The sequence below is a fragment of the Coregonus clupeaformis genome, chromosome 14 (assembly GCF_020615455.1).
Source record: "Coregonus clupeaformis isolate EN_2021a chromosome 14, ASM2061545v1, whole genome shotgun sequence".
NCBI classification, from domain to species: Eukaryota; Metazoa; Chordata; class Actinopteri; order Salmoniformes; family Salmonidae; genus Coregonus; species Coregonus clupeaformis.
Window position 1 is genome coordinate 11,971,804 of NC_059205.1, and position 17,789 is coordinate 11,989,592.

Genomic DNA, 17,789 nt, shown 5'->3' on the forward strand with positions numbered 1-17,789 from the left:
ATTTGCCCCAAACAACACTTTGTATTCAGGACAAAATTGAATTGCTTTGCCACATTTTTTGCAGTATTACTTTAGTGCCTTGTTGCAAAAAGGATGCATTTTTTGCAATATTTTGTATTCTGTACAGGCTTCCTTCTTTTTACTCTGTCAATTAGGTTAGTATTGATAAACCATCCAAAGTGTAATTAATAACTTCACCATGCTCAAAGGGATATTCAAAGTCAGCTTTTTATTTTTACCCATTTACCAATAGGGTATACGCATACTAATCAGGGGGAATGGGAACCAGGTGTGCGTAATGAGACAAGACAGTCCAGGGTTGGTGGTAATATCCATGTCAGTGACGCCTAGAAAGCAAGTGACGTAGACCTCCGAAACTGGTGAACGGACTGAGCAGCAGTACCAGGGGGGATCCGTGACAATTGCAATAAACATTTCACATTTAGCACACAAAGTAACCGGTGACCTAAAGCTTAAAGTGGAACTGACAGTGTTTTAACTACTTTGCAGAAATGAAACAAACAGACAATCATAATTTCAGTAAAAAATATCAAATTCCCAGTTTATGCTACAAAACCAACTTTATAAGAGGTTTTAAAAATAGGTTATATTTGATTCAACGTTCCATGACATACACTAAGGCATTGTTGGCAGAATAGATGGATGCAGTTCAATGCATGATTAATATAATTCACCAATACATTTCTTGGTAATAAATATTGCTATCAGGTTGTAAATCACAGCTGGCCTGGTACATTGTTTGCTACTGTCACACCCTGGCCTATAGAACTCTAGCTAGTTTGGTCAGGGTGTGAATATTCTCGGTTTGTATTTCTATATTTGGCCGGGTGTGGTTCCCAATCAGAGGCAGCTGTCGCTCGTTGTCTCTGATTGGGTATCATACTTAGGCAGCCAGTTTTCCTGTCTGTGTTGTGGGATTTTGGTGTGTTCCTGTTTAGGCTTGTGTGTTAGCCCTTTGGACTGTCACGGTTAAGTTTGTTATTTTGGTTACTGTGTTTATTAGTTAATAAACATGTACGCCTTTCACGCTGCACCTTGGTCTGACCCATTTCTTAACGTACGTGACAGCTGCCTCCATTCGGGATGCAGTGTTCAGTTTCAATGACTCAATTTTCTGGACAAAAATGGATGAATGTAACTAAGGCTAGGAATGTCAATACAATCAAACTAGCAAGGACAATGATCACAAGTCAGTCATAACGTGGCTAATAGGCTAGCGTATCTATTTATGTAGCAAGCTAAAAACACTGAGCCTAATGTTAGCTAGATAACTAGCTGTTAGGATGATGTCATGCCATTAGAGGCGTGGGTGAGTGACTCACTTTTTCCCCTCATATTGTTTTTTGGTGGCTATACACAGCTAGAGATGCAGGTGTCATTTGGTTAGCTAGCAAGAACTTGAACGACTGTTATCCAGTTAGCATATCTCTTGCGTTCGCAAATTCACTCTGGCTATCTACTCTAATTTCAGAACACTTTCGTCTGAGTGTGCCAGAGTGCAGAACAACTGATGAATTTACGAATGCGCAACACCTGCTGAATATGACCGGTGTCAGTAAACGTAGGCAAAAAAAGTAATAATTGGTCAAGAACGCTCTAGATAACATGTAAACAGCCTAACCAGCTCTGCTATGGCGAGTAAAATGGTCAGAGTGAAGTGTTCTCTCATTTGTGTCTGGAAGTAGCTAGCTAGCAAGCTAGCCAACTCCAGCTAGTTAGCTTGGTTGGGACAAGCATGCATTGGCAGGCAAGCTGCAGAAGGACGAGGAGACTACAATTCCCCATCATTTATCAGTGCAATGTTGAAGGCCAACTAGCTGAAAAAGTCTGAGAGGGTTTATCTAATGTTCCTTTGTTAGATTTGAGCTCATCTTGCTCTGGCTAGCATTAGTTGTTGATCTTGTTGTTGATGTGCATAACTGAGGGAGAGGGAGCCTACCTTTTCATGGGTATCAATAAGAATGTAAGAGGACTTCCGTGGCGTTTACATATTTTCAGAAATGCATTCAGGTGTATTTTGTGGCTTTTGGTGAATGCGTTCTAATGATCTAAAGTTGCGCTGTTGCAACTGCCTGTAAACACACAGTCCAGTTCAAAGTGAATGATGACAGGCCCGTGTGGCAAATGGCTTGTTTGTATAAAGGCCTACTGTAGTTCTGATTGGCTATAGCGCACCTGTCTGTGTAGACTCTGGTCTTGGACAAGACAGATGTTTTATTTACTGCAGTGTCTATTAACTGTCCAAACGCATGGCCGCTTTCCCACTCTATATTGCTAGAACATTTTCACAAATGCCTTAGTATACTGTGAGGGAAAAAAGTATTTGATCCCCTGCTGATTTTGTACGTTTGCCTACTGACAAAGAAATTATCAGTCTATAATTTGAATGGTAGGTTTATTTGAACAATGAGAGACAGAATAACAACAACAAAATCCAGAAAGACGCATGTCAAAAATGTTATAAATGATTTGCATTTTAATGAGGGAAATAAGTATTTGACCCCCTCTCAATCAGAAAGATTTCTGACTCCCAGGTGTCTTTTATACAGGTAACGAGCTGAGATTAGGAGCACACTATTAAAGTGAGTGCTCCTAATCTCAGCTTGTTACCTGTATAAAAGACACTTGTCCACAGAAGCAATCAATCAATCAGATTCCAAACTCTCCACCATGGCCAAGACCAAAGAGCTCTCCAGGGATGTCAGGGACAAGATTGTAGACCTACACAAGGCTGGAATGGGCTACAAGACCATCGCCAAGTAGCTTGGTGAGAAGGTGACAACAGTTGGTGTGATTATTTGCAAATGGAAGAAACACAAAATAACTGTCAATCTCCCTCGGCCTGGGGCTCCATGCAAGATCTCACCTCGTGGAGTTGCAATGATCATGAGAACGGTGAGGAATCAGCCCAGAACTACACGGGAAGATCTTGTCAATGATCTCAAGGCAGCTGGGACCATAGTCACCAAGAAAACAATTGGTAACACACTACGCCGTGAAGGACTGAAATCCTGCAGCGCCCACAAGGTCCCCCTGCTCAAGAAAGCACATATACAGGCCCGTCTGAAGTTTGCCAATGAACATCTGAATGATTCAGAGGAGAACTGGGTGAAAGTGTTGTGGTCAGATGAGACCAAAATCGAGCTCTTTGGCATCAACTCAACTCGCTGTGTTTGGAGGAGGAGGAATGTTGCCTATGACCCCAAGAACACCATCCCCACCGTCAAACATGGAGGTGGAAACATTATGCTTTGGGGGTGTTTTTCTGCTAAGGGGACAGGACAACTTCACTGCATCAAAGGGACGATGTACCGTCAAATCTTGGGTGAGAACCTCCTTCCCTCAACCAGGGCATTGAAAATGGGTCGTGTATGGGTATTCCAGCTTGACAATGACCCAAAACAAACGGCCAAGGCAACAAAGGAGTGGCTCAAGAAGAAGCACATTAAGGTCCTGGAGTGGCCTTGCCAGTCTCCAGACCTTAATCCCATAGAAAATCTGTGGAGGGAGCTGAAGGTTCGAGTTGCCAAACGTCAGGCTCGAAACCTTAATGACTTAGAGAAGATCTGCAAAGAGGAGTGGGACAAAATCCCTCCTGAGATGTGTGCAAACCTGGTGGCCAACTACAAGAAACGTCTGACCTCTGTGATTGCCAACAAGGGTTTTGCCACCAAGTACTATGTAATGTTTTGCAGAGGGGTCAAATATTTATTTACCTCATTAAAATGCAAATCAATTTATAACATTTTTGACATGCGTTTTTCTGGATTTTTTTGTTGTTATTCTGTCTCTCACTGTTCAAATAAACCTACCATTAAAATTATAGACTGATCATGTCTTTGTCAGTGGGAAAACGTACAAAATCAGCAGGGGATCAAATACTTTTTCCCCTCACTGTACGTACTTCCCAAACATTCTACGTATTTTTGAAAGAATGACAATTTCTAAGTGGTTGCTTGTCAGAAAATGTTCCTCCTGGGGGTGTAAATGAACAGATTTTAATAATATTTAATGTTGCTAAAATGCTGTCAGTTCCACTTTAAATGCAACAATGTTTCACACATACAAGTTATTTTCAAAGAGATGGTTAACAACAGCAAGCGCGCTGCAATAGAAAACACAGTTCCACTCAGCAGATGATGATAATTTGAAACTGAACTTCTTGTTGAAAGTTATTCTTGAAAAGGGAGAAGCAACAATATCCTCTTTGATAATAATAATAATAAATAATAATAAGCCATTTAGCAGACGCTTTTATCCAAAGCGACTTACAGTCATGCGTGCATACATTTTTACGTATGGGTGGTCCCGGGGATCGAACCCACTACCTTGGCTTTACAAGCGCCGTGCTCTACCAGCTGAGCTACAGAGGACCAGATAACAACTGCTGCATCTGCTGCAAACTAGCCGACACAAAAGCTAGCTAGCTAGACCATGGGAAAACTACTGCTCGCTATTGCTCAGTGACCTTCAAGAAGGCAGAAGTTCCCATAAGTGTTTGTAAACACGGTCCCACCCATTCAACTGTTGCTGTTGCCCTAATAGAGTTGAATAGCAGATGCCTTTATCTAGCTTCTGATGGCCTAGCCAATGGCTGACTTAGCTAACTAGATTTATCTCCCCAGAGACCAGCAAAGAAAAATCCTGATTGGATATTTTTTTCTCTTTGGTGTTAACCCTTTCCTTTCCTACAAAAACTGAAGAGATTAAATCAGAATTTCATTGAAAATAATTTAATTATTATTATATTATTATTATTATTTTATCAATCCTTAGAAGGCCCATTTTTCCTCACTGTGTTTGGGTTAGTAATAATTTGTAGAGTGGCTCTATTTTTAACTATTCTGAATGTCTAAAGAATCCATACGTTGTTCTGAAATATGAACACAGAAATACTGGACATTGTGAACTCTTATTATGGTAGTGATTTGAAAAGAATGCAATCATGGTCTTGAATTGGACTCGCATTTTTCTGGTCTCGGTCTTGACTCGGTCTCGGACCCCCTTCCAGTCTTGGTGTTGAATCGGTCTTGCTTCAGGTGGTCTCAAACAGAACACCGCTGTATAGCCTGCCATTTAAGAAATAAAGTGTGAAGCATTTGTGACACACTACATGCTGGCAGGAGCGCTCAGCATTTCAACACTTCAACAACATGCCTATACAGTTCGCATTTAGGCTGTATAAATGAAATTGTAAAAAATAATTACTTAGAATTAAATAATAATGAAACGAAAAATGCCTTATTGTAATTATTTTAAATACGAGTTTGGCCAGTCTTTGGTTTGAGGATCAGGCTATACATGCCTAGTTTGTTAATTTAGCCTATCAGATTCTAAAACATTCTAGCATATCTAAGACTCTGGTCTGTTTTAGGAGTGAGGTTAAATCGTAGGCATGTTCTCTGCAATCCACTTTATGTTGTAATTATTATTTTGGGTATAGGGGAGGTTCACTTTTTTTTTTTCAAGCGTTCAGTGAGGGTCGAGTAAAAATATATATTACTGAAGGGAGGGCCATCCATTTTCATTTCAGAGAGGTCAGATTTTCTCCAGGTATCCCTCATTATAAATAACGTACAGTCACTTATAGAGTTGCTGATGGCTTTGATTTTAGCTACTCCTTTCTCATAAAATAGAAAGGAACAGTCAGTCGAAAAAGAAAGGGGATGCCCTTTTTGAATCTGACCATAGGTTATCAAATAGTGTGAAGTGAAGTCATCTGTTGAGCGGACTCTGTTATGTAAGTTTGATGGCCCTATTCAATCAAACTGGCGATGGGTTGTCTGGGGTTGAGATATAAATAACATTCCTCCTGCACTGAGAGAATGCATATTTGGATGCTTTGATTAATGAAATTATGTTTGGTCATTGGGGACGAAGAGAAGCTAGTCAGTGTGATCGTTCAAACGAGGGAAATGTTATTTGTTTTACCCCTTGACCCAGTAACAGGTTCTGATTGGATACGGCCCAGCTACAGTAGGTCTAATGTAAAATTAAACAAAGTTCAGGAAGGTTGAAGAGGGACCAAGCTGATAAGAACTTAATTAGTAGAATTACCTGCTTATGAACTCAGGATAGAAAAAACAGGAGCTAGCCAGAAAAAGAAATAGCAATCCAAAGTCAATGTCTGCTCTCTGTTATCTGCTGTCTTTTACATGCACAGTCTTATCAGGATACATCTGTTTTTCAATGCCAGTACATGCAACAGGATAGTCATTCATGAAGAGACTAATCAAGAGCGGCCCTAGGATATACCCCTGGGGGACCCCAAAAGTATGTTTGACAATGTTTCAACCATGATAGGTTTTAATGTGGATCTAAAACTTGAGGTAGATAAATGCAGTTCATGTCTAGGGAAGTCAAATGCTGAGGTATAGTACATTTACATTTACATTTTGCACATTGAAAATGTATAAAGAGGAAGCGATGCTCAAACTCAAAAAATGGCCCAACAAACATTACGGTTGAACCAATGAGTCTCCCTGTGGGATGGAACGGTTCCAGCAGTGAACTTTGTGTGAGTAGTATAGTGTTTCTTTAATGTTTTAAAGGAGACACATTGAAAGGAAGCAAATATCCCTGTGGCCTAGTTTGTGATGGGATACCTTTCAGATTTATCACGCCACAGTGAGTACATCTGAAAGAGAGCGACTGTTAAAAACAGCTTAATTCCAAAGCCCGTTATAATACTGCCTTCTGAATAACCACACTCAACATCTAACGCCACCCACCCAAGTTTGCACAATGATGAAGACTGATTTTGATTCCCTTCAAATTGTATACATTGGGTGGTAACAAGACCTTTCAAAATGTAAGATTGAGGGTGTTAATATCAGGTCTTGGCTGTGGAGAAATAGAGGATGGACTTTTAGTAAGCATGAACAAAGAACTTGGGGAGTTTCCTGGTGTACATTAGCTGTACTTGTATCAAATGAAGACGGCAATATTTGTAAATATTTGTATATGTCCGGAGATTGATGACTTACTTATATTCAACTTCCCGGACACTTGATATGTCACACCCCTCATCAATCTACTAAAGTAATGGACATGTGACCTCGGTACATAATACTGTATGCCAGTGGCGGTCAGTGACGTTTAAGATGAGGGAGGACACTTAATTAAAAAAAAAGGCATAGCCTTATTTCTATTACAGCATATTGGATGAGTGTCATTGATATTCAATTCACCCAGCTAGGTTTAGGCTACTACATGATATTCAAATGTTCCATATACAGTGGGGAGAACAAGTATTTGATACACTGCCGGTTTTCCTACTTACAAAGCATGTAGAGGTCTGTAATTTTTAATCATAGGTACACTTCAACTGTGAGAGACGGAATCTAAAACAAAAATCCAGAAAATCACATTGTATGATTTGTAAGTCATTAATTTGCATTTTATTGCATGACATAAGTATTTGATCACCTACCAACCAGTAAGAATTCCGGCTCTCACAGACCTGTTAGTTTTTCTTTAAGAAGCCCTCCTGTTCTCCACTCATTACCTGTATTAACTGCACCTGTTTGAACTCGTTACCTGTATAAAAGACACCTGTCCACACACTCAATCAAACAGACTCCAACCTCTCCACAATGGCCAAGACCAGAGAGCTGTGTAAGGACATCAGGGATAAAATTGTAGACCTGCACAAGGCTGGGATGGGCTGCAGGACAATAGGCAAGCAGCTTGGTGAGAAGGCAACAACTGTTGGTGCAATTATTAGAAAATGGAATTATAATTTCAAGATGACGGTCAATCCCCCTCGGTCTGGGGCTCCATGCAAGATCTCACCTCGTGGGGCATCAATGATCATGAGGAAGGTGAGGGATCAGCCCAGAACTACACGGCAGGACCTGGTCAATGACCTGAAGAGAGCTGGGACCACAGTCTCAAAGAAAACCATTAGTAACACACTACGCCGTCATGGATTAAAATCCTGCAGCGCACGCAAGGTCCCCCTGCTCAAGCCAGGGCATGTCCAGGCCCGTCTGAAGTTTGCCAATGACCATCTGGATGATCCAGAGGAGAAATGGGAGAAGGTCGTGTGGTCTGATGAGACAAAAATAGAGCTTTTTGGTCTAAACTCCACTCGCCGTGTTTGGAGGAAGAAGAAGGATGAGTACAACCCCAAGAACACCATCCCAACCGTGAAGCATGGAGATGGAAGCATCATTCTTTGGGGATGCTTTTCTAAAAAGGGGACAGGACGACTGCACCGTATTGAGGGGAGGATGGATGGGGCCATGTATCGCGAGATCTTGGCCAACAACCTCCTTCCCTCAGTAAGAGCATTGAAGATGGGTCGTGGCTGGGTCTTCCAGTATAACAATGACCCGAAACACACAGCCAGGGCAACTAAGGAGTGGCTCCGTAAGAAGCATCTCAAGGTCCTGGAGTGGCCTAGCCAGTCTCCAGACCTGAACCCAATAGAAAATCTTTGGAGGGAGCTGAAAGTCTGTATTGCCCAGTGACAGCCCCGAAACCTGAAGGATCTGGAGAAGGTCTGTATGGAGGAGTGGGCCAAAATCCCTGCTGCAGTGTGTGCAAACCTGGTCAAGACCTACAGGAAACGTATGATCTCTGTAATTGCAAACATAGGTTTCTGTACCAAATATTAAGTTCTGCTTTTCTGATGTATCAAATACTTATGTCATGCAATAAAATGCAAATTAATTACTTAAAAATCATACAATGTGATTTTCTGGATTCTTGTTTTAAATTTCCGTCTCTCACAGTTGATGTGTACCTATGATAAAAATTACAGACCTCTACATGCTTTGTAAGTAGGAAAACCTGCAAAATCGGCAGTGTATCAAATACTTGTTCTCCCCACTGTATCTATCATGAGGTTGCTACAACTTAGCCTATGAATGAAAGTTTACAATGCAGGAGCACAGGTCGAGACAAAAATGTAAAGTAATCAAGGTGACAGACAGTGACACATTCAATACTCTTGCCTACATCTAGCTGATCTAGGCTGTAATCATTAGTCCAACAGTTGCAAACGAGAGTCTCTATTGTTCAAATTCAGGTATGTTTATCCCCATTTCATTCCGTTTGCTTCCCTTTAAGAAACGTTTTTCAACAGAATCGTTGGAATGAATACACCCCTGATCACATCCCAAACACAGTTCACTTTCATAGCAGCCACATACAAACAGCATGATAATTTTGCTCATTGTAGAATCCTTTCTCACATCTACGCACTCTCCTCCTCTCACCTTTTCCCTTTGCTTGTGGATTTCAGTGCACAACACATCAGCTGTCTGTGACCAGGCGAAAAAACCTTTCCAAGCCAAACCTTCATATCATAACCGCTAACCGCTACACACAGCCTACATCATTAATGTCACCATTTTATCTAACGTCATAGCTATTCAACATAGCTACTAGAACTAATGCGTTAGTAAACCAGCTACAATCATGCAGTACACAGTTACACCGGTGGCAATACATTCATAAAATCAAAAGCTTACCTTGTCTTGGAAGATTTGATTTGATTTGATTTGAAGAGTTCCAGTGTTGGATAGCCATAGCCAGCTAGCTAACATAGCGTCCCTCTCTGTTTGAGCTGGGTGTTTGAGTAGGCTAAACTAGCTAGCTGCATTCGCTAGCCAAGTGAAAGTGAAAGTGAAAACAAAATACAACAAAATATAGCTAGCTCGCTCTCTCCCTCTCTCCCTCTCTCCCTCTCACTTACTTCTCCTTAATTTTTAAATAAAAACATTTGTTCAAAACTGTTCAAATATTGTCTTTCTCTCTCTTTGAGTCAACCACTCATCACATTTTATGCACTGCAGTGCTAGCTAGCTGTAGCTTATGCTTTCAGTACTAGATTCATTCTCTGATCCTTTGATTGGGTGGACAACATGTCAGTTCTTGCTGCAAGAGCTCTGATAGGTTGGAGGACGTCCTCCGGAAGTTGTCATTATTACTGTGTAAGTCTATGGAAGGGGGTGAGAACCATGAGCCTCCTAGGTTTTGTATTGAAGTCAATGTACCCAGAGGAGGACGGAAACTAGCTGTCCTCTGGCTACACCATGGTGCTACCCTACAGAGTGCTGTTGAGGCTGCTGTAGACCTTCATTGCAAAACAGTGTGTTTTAATCAATTATTTGGTGACGTGAATATATTTAGTATAGTTTTATCTAAAAAGGCTAACTTTGTTCATGTTTCACTATTTTTATTTTTATGAAATTCACTGAGGAGGATGGTCCTCCCCTTCCTCTTCTGAGGAGCCTCCACTGCTGTATATTTCCCAAAATGTGTTAATGCTTTAGAATACACCATTTGAAATTATATCAGTATATAAAATATTTAAATAAACATAAGAAAATACACATTTATACTATATTTGTAAATGTTTATATTTGGATGTTTATATTCATATGTGTAGATATACACTGTAAAATGTATTTTCTATCGAAATGGGATATCCTCTAAGACTTTCATATCAAAATCTCTCTCACAATTTACAAAATAGGCCTTCTACACACCAGAATGTTGAGTTATATCTCAAAACGATTGTGTTATATATTGGGTTGTTTTGTTGAATGATTGTTGGTTATTAAGTTGTTTGATAGGAAAACCAACAGGTTAGGTTGTCCGCTACCTGTTTATTGTTTGTTATCTTTGTCATAGATAAAAAGTGAGATATGATGCTTATAGTTATCAAACACTATCTTTAGCATTATTTGTTCTCTCTTTATTTATCCAAACTTATCTGTATAATATTTAATTGTGGATACAGTATTGCCTTTCATATTCCTTTATCATTAAATTACATTAAAATAAATTATATTTATTGTTTAGAGATATGATATCTTTTCATGGTGGTGAGTTTACAATGCATGTCGTAATGTGTGCTGTGTGCTATTCTTACTGTCATGCAAAATCAAATACTTAGTTAATTTGTCCCGTAGGTCATTCACTCTTTGGTCAAAAGCTACAGCTGCAAGATATTGGCTATCATATATTTTATGTCTTTCACGGCACACCCTAACTTTTAAATATTATCTAGATGGTTTTCCGTAAAGCACAATAACATATATCTTGTCATAACTTCAAGTAATTTTTAAGGAATTAAACACATGGGGTAAACACATAATTTGTGAGTAAAAAATATGTATTGTAAAGTTTGTGTACATATGCATTCAGGCACATTCATTCAACATAAACAGTAGGTGTAATATCCATACTACCATTATTGAAATGTTTAAAAATAGTTTTTTCCAGACAAACTACCAAAATGTTTGGAGATAATACTGTACATAGCATTAAATTCAATTGAATACATATTTACAGTACAGTGATGTAAGGATCATGCTAAATATTGTAATATTGAAAACTACACTACAAAAACAATACAAATACGTTTTAGACCCTGTTAAATAAATTACAATAAATAATATCATTTTGTACATAGTCTTGGAAGAATATGATATAACGGGCCACATGAGACTAACAAAATGTACCTTCCAAATAAAATAGTACAGTTCAGAGTCATCGCTCCACAGTAACTTCTCTCAAAATCCATAGATGATGGATAATGTTGGGTATTTTTGTTTGTTTAGCTGTTGAAAATAACGTTAGTAATGTCACTAATTGAGCATGACAAATATTATTTTCTTAAGTCCTTTGAAAACATTATCTCTTCTATTTCAGTATGTAGCACTAGCACATTTTATCTAATGGCTCGCCAAAGGGAAAAGGTTTGTTCCGACTCTTTTTTTTGTCCTTGCCTGGGCTTGCCCCGAAGGACTCAAGCACAGTGGCATTTGCTGACAATCAAGTCATTGAAGGGTGTGAGCTTCAACTTTCCCCGACTGTCGTAGTGCATGAGGATCACAGGCTCGTAGGCAGCCGGCACGCAACAGGGGCGAGGTGTTGCTCCCTTGTTGATGTGGTGAAGACGAGACTTCGCCTGCGCGTGCATGCTGGCTGGCTTGTAGTTGTGGGGACAGGAGCCGTCGCAGAAGTGCATGTTGTAACCGGCGGGGGCCACGACCCAGTCTGACCAGCCAATCTCCTTGAAGGACACGTTGATGGATTTTCGGCAGCAGCGACCGTCTTCATCGCAGTTGTCCTCTTTGTTGGAGCGAGTCCGTCTCCTTCTGCCTGCTGATCTAGGTTCTACAAGGTCTACCTCCAGGACCATCTGAGGGCTCGTCTTGGGATCAGTTCCCTCTTCTACGCCCAGTCCTACTTCCACAACCAGAGAGTGGCCGTCCGACCTCCCCCTCCACTTATCAACCACAGTTCTGATGTCCAAAGTCAAATCACCAGTTCTTGCAGCGACCGTCTGAAGAAGGGTCTCTGTGTGAATCAATAGAGAAGAGTTCAGCGGTTTCGTCTCATAGATCTTCACATGAACCTCTTCCCTAATCATGGGCTCAGCAGCTTTAGAGCCATCCAACAGCTGTCTGTAGAGCTTCAGCTCAGCCCGGGCCAAAGTGAGCTCCTTCCTGATGTGTGGATTCTTGTGGAATACAGCTCTGTACCAAAGCACATCTGATGGGTGTTCCTCATCACTCTGAAGCACTTCGACAGGCTCCACTGAAAGAGATGAAAAGAGGGTTGTTACACAAATGCTCAAGTTCTTAGAATTACTGTCATTACTTGAATAGGTTGTGCTTTTAAGAGTTTTAATGGATGTGTCTTGTCAAAAAAAGAAAATGACATCAAACGATTTAAAACGAAGCTTTGGAGAAGAGGTACTGTATTACTATCCAGCCTTTGCTAAGACCAAATGTTAATGGTAGGCTTTTGTTGGAGTGCACACAAAAACAAAGCACTTTAAGACTAAATTGCTCCTCAGAGCATGACTTACTCATTCTCACAACATATGGTTTCAGAAAACACTCACAGGTACATTAAGATACATTTTTTAAAATGTGTTTGAAGGCTTTTTGTTAGTTTTGTCATAAAATTCTTCTTCTTGAAGACACAACCATGGGATAATGTTTTGGTACACAGGTACACACCTTTTACAAAGCCCAAGCCATTGGCTTTGGCTTCCAACTCAGACCTTTTCTTCTATAAGTTATTAATACACTTTGCATAAAGGCAACAGTCAGATCACTATCTAAAGCCAGAATGTCAACAGTCGGGTCCTGTATTGTGGTAGAAACCAGTACAGTAGGGACTCACCTGTGGCTGGATGAAGCACAGTGGATGTCCTCCTTGGGAAATGATGGGTTTCCCCCTCCTGACTGGAGTTCCCTGTCAGCTGCCTCAGTGTTTCCCTGTAGAGCCAATGCATCCTCCTCAGCTCCTCTTCTGAAGCCATTTCCCTGGGCCTGGCCTCCCTCTCCATCCCCATGGAGCTCAGGATCCCTGTCTTCACTGCCTCCAAGACCAGGGCCCTCTGGCTCTCCTCCTGCCCCAGGCGGAGTGTACCTTCTTGGGCCAGGCGGGGCCGGCCCTCCCCCTGACAGAGGCTGGAGAGGAGGGCCACCCAAGAGAAGAGAAAGCGCTGTGTGACTGAGCTAGGCATGGTAGGTTTGTTCTCAGAGGAGCTGTCAATGTTATGAATGAAATTCCAGACATGCTTTCATTTATACAGCTCCTGCAAGGCCACACCTCTCCTCTGTCAGGTGAGCACTCCTTCTGCGCTTATACTGTATGTATTGTCATCATTATGTAAAGGATTTATATATATATATATATATATATATATATATATATATATACAGTACCAGTCAAAAGTTTGGACACACCTACTCATTCCAGGATTTTTTTGGTACCCTTCCCCAGAGAGAGAATGCCAAGAATGTGCAAAGCTGTCATCAAGGCAAAAGGTGACTACTTTGAATAATCTAAATATATTTTGATTTGTTTAACACTTTTTTGGTTACTACATGATTCCATATGTGTTATTTCATAGTTTTGATGTCTTCACTATTATTCTACAATGTAGAAAATAGTAAAAAATAAATAAAAACCCTTGAATGAGTAGGTGTGTCCAAACTTTTGACTGGTACTGTATATATATACAGTGCATTCGGAAAGTATTCAGACCCCTTCCCTTTTTCCACATTTTGTTACATTACAGCCTTATTCTAAAATTGATTAAATTAATTTTTTCCCTCATCAATCTACACACAATACCCCATAATGACAAAGTGAAAACAGGTTTTTAGATATTTTGCAAATTTATTAAAAATAAAGAACAGAAATACCTTATTTACATAAGTATTCAGACCCTTTGATATGAGACTCAAAATTGAGCTCAGGTGCATCCTGTTTCCATTGATCATCCTTGAGATGTTTCTACAACTTGATTGGAGTCCACCTGTGGTAAATTCAATTGATTGGACATGATTTGGAAAGGCACACACCTGTCTATATAAGGTCCCATAGTTGACAGTGCATGTCAGAGCAAAAACCAAGCCATAAGGTTGAAGGAATTGTCCGTAGAGCTCAGAGACAGGATTGTGTCGAGGCACAGATCTGGGGAAGGGTACCAAAAAATGTCTGCAGCATTGAAGGTCCCTAAGAACACAGTGGCCTCCATCATTCTTAAATGTAAGAAGTTTGGAACCACCAAGACTCTTCCTAGAGCTTGCCGCCCGGCCAAACTGAGCAATCAGGGGAGAAGGGCCTTGGTCAAGGAGGTGACCAAGAACCCGATGGTCACTCTGACAGAGCTCCAGAGTTCCTCTGTGGAGATGAGAGAACCTTCCAGAAGGACAACCATCTCTGCAGCACTCCATCAATCAGGCCTTTATGGTAGAGTGGCATGACAGCATCATGCTGTGATGTTTTTCAGCAGCAGGGACTGGGAGACTAGTCAGGATCGAGGGAAAGATGAACGGAGCAAAGTACATAGAGGTCCTTGATGAAAACCTGCTCCAGAGAGCTCAGGACCTCAGACTGGGACAAAGGTTCACCTTCCAACAGGACAACGACCCTAAGCACACAACCAAGACAACGCAGGAGTGGCTTCGGGACAAGTCTCTGAATGTCTTTGAGTGGCCCAGCCAGAGCCCGGACTTGAACCCGATTGAACATCTCTGGAGAGACCTGAAAATAGCTGTGCAGCGACACTCCCCATCCAACCTGACAGAGCTTGAGAGGATCTACAGAGAAGAATGGGATAAACTCTCCAAATACAGGTGTGCCAAGCTTGTATCGCCATACCCAAGAAGACTTGAGGCTGTAATCACTGCCAAAGGTGCTTCAACAAAGTACTGAGTAAAGGGTCTGAATACTTATGTAAATGTGATATTTCCGGGAAGTTTTGTAATACATTTGCAAAAATTATTATAGTGGATGGATCTGTGGAAAGGGTTCTACACGGAACCCAAAAGGGTTCTACCTGGAACCAGAAGGGGTATACCTCTAACCAAAAAGGATTCTTCAACGGGTTATTCTATGGGGACAGCCGAATAACCCTTTTAGGTTCTAGATATCACTTTTTTTTAACAGTCACTGACATGATGAAATAATCATGTGGTCTGTAAATTCCACCTCGGGATAAAAGTGTGTGAAAGGTGACCAAGTATGAATCATCGGCAGACCGACAGTGACATAACATTTCTCATGACAGGGTGAGCAAACATAACAGGCTATTGAGTAATCAGCCTTAAGCCCGTTGCCAGCATTACAAAGGAAAGGTGCTATTTTTGAGACTGGAAGGCAAACTGCAACACTTTCATCACCTGTGAACTGATGATAGAGCGCTGCCACTCCCAATCACAAGCACATTCTGGAATCCGCGAGGGCATTAGCTTGTTTCAAGTGACAGTGCTGTATAGCCTATTGGAGTTGAGCTCAATTCTAATTAGGGGCAGTCAATTCAGGAAGTGATTTGAATAAAAAATTCAGAAATTTAAAAAAGTTTTAAATAAATATCTTCTACTTTTCAGTTTATTGAGAAGTCATTGAAAATATATGCCGTTTTCCAATTATTTAATTGTAATTTTAGTTTACTTCCTGAATTGACTTGCTTTAATTGGCATTGAGCCCAACCCTGTGGCCTATATGGGTGACCACTCATTCTTCACTTCATTTTCATGCCATCTAACTAATGGAATGGGTGGACATTTGGGCATGCTCCTTTAAAGAGTTGGTCAATGTATTTAGAAGGTGTATGTAGCTTGAATCGTTTTATAAGAATGTATCAATATTTAACAATTGTTTTCTAACTATTATTATTATTAATTTTTTTATACAATGTAGCAATGTCAATGGAGGTATGACAAGCAAGGATGTCACTTTGTGTCAATTCTATTAATTGAGCTTTCAATTACATTTCAATTAAGTTTTAAATTCATGAATGATGAATTATAAAATGTATTGAATAACTACAACCTGAATAGGATTGACCATAAGAAACATAAGCGCTAGTGGGTATTCTCTTCCCTAATATCTCACACAATTTCCCCCTCATTAAGAAGGCCCTGAGTTTTCCTGACAATATGACCTGACCGGGAAAAACTCTGAGCCCTACTTAGATAACGTTCAACGTCATATAGATGTAGGATCTTAATTTGATCACCCCGTTGCAGGAAAACTTTCCTGCAATGCAGTAAATGTAAGACTTGTAGTGTATTTTACATTTAAAAAGGCTTCTGAAATGTGTAATTTCCACTTTCAAATTTCAGACTTGATTTTCACTTATGAAAAATGTATCAGCCCCTACAAAAATTCATTATAATTATAATCCACATAATAATTCACATTTCCTGTTGCTGCAGGAGTATTTGCCTGCTGTAGCAAACTGGCTCAATTAAGATCCTACATTTGTATAAATTGACCACATGGCATCTTTTGTTTAGTTGAGTCATTAATTTCCTATGAAGATGTGAGATGGATTTCTGTAGGACTGCATGGTTTCCTTCACGCTCCATTCACAAACAACAGTCTCGTGTTTGCGTGTGTACGCTGTGTGGTGTCCCATCAGGAGGCAGTGCGTAAACATTGATCCTCATACACACTGTGTGAAAGGCTCTTCAGGGCAGATTGTCAAGGAGGCAGGGTGAGGATGTAGCTTCCAGTGAGGAAGCCTAACAGGACATACTGTAGAATGGCTGCATGTCTCCCTCTAGTGACACTGATAATATAATGCGTTCTAAAGCGGCAATCGGCAGTAGAAACAATAACAAAGTGTCATCCCCTGCCCCTGGTTCGGTAAAAAGCTGAGGGATGGAGCTGGAGAAATGTAACCACTCTCAAATTCATGGATATAGTTTTAACCATGATTTGAGCCTATACATTGTGTTTGTTTATATTAACTTCAACAAACATTGGAGTGAAACAAGCTTATATTTAGGGTTCTGATGGGGTACGACAGTTGAAATGAGCTCATGAGGCATTATTTATAAGTTATATTCTTCAAGAGCCAATGGGTACATCATACAGTATCATTAATTAGTCCAAAAATTGATGTAGAAACTGCTGATTGCCCCTTTAAGCAGATATGCTCTGGGTAAAAATTGCCCTACACACAGATCTAGGGTTAGAGTTAGGACCAGAACCATTAGCGGAGAAAATACCAATCTGGCCTTGGATCAGTGTTTAGGGGCATTTTCATTCTATATCTGAAGCCTGAAGCTGAATTCATTTTGTAGTTGCTTTGATATCATGTAATGGCCTACATAAAGTATCATGATAGTGTATGCCTATAAGATCTAACGTGTCCTCTGTAGATGTATAGCAAAAAAAATTAGCAAACTGCAGCAAGTTTCAGTTGTGTACTACATGTCTTTAATGACACCCCACATCACAGAACAGTACATGCATCTGGTTGGATCCTGTTGGGC

General features: G+C 40.4%; 1 protein-coding gene across 1 annotated transcript; it reads right to left on the reverse strand.

Moving 5' to 3' along the window:
* Nucleotides 1–11,349: 11,349 nt before the first annotated feature.
* On the reverse strand, nt 11,350–13,529 carry LOC121581462 (inhibin beta C chain-like). Its single transcript, XM_041896957.1, has 2 exons — nt 13,174–13,529; nt 11,350–12,579 (listed from the first exon to the last, which is right to left on the reverse strand). Exons 1-2 carry the CDS (start codon nt 13,517–13,519, stop codon nt 11,786–11,788), a joined length of 1,140 nt encoding a protein of 379 aa, XP_041752891.1. The 5' UTR covers nt 13,520–13,529; the 3' UTR covers nt 11,350–11,785.
* Between the last annotated feature and the right edge of the window lie 4,260 nt (nt 13,530–17,789).

Excerpts from the sequence above, each read along its gene's own strand:
- LOC121581462 (XM_041896957.1), bottom strand. The coding sequence starts at position 13,519 with ATGCCTAGCTCAGTCACACAGCGCTTTCTCTTCTCTTGGGTGGCCCTC. Across the intron at positions 12,580-13,173 it reads TGTGCTTCATCCAGCCACAG|TGGAGCCTGTCGAAGTGCTT; the intron begins GTGAGTCCCTAC and ends CATCTCTTTCAG.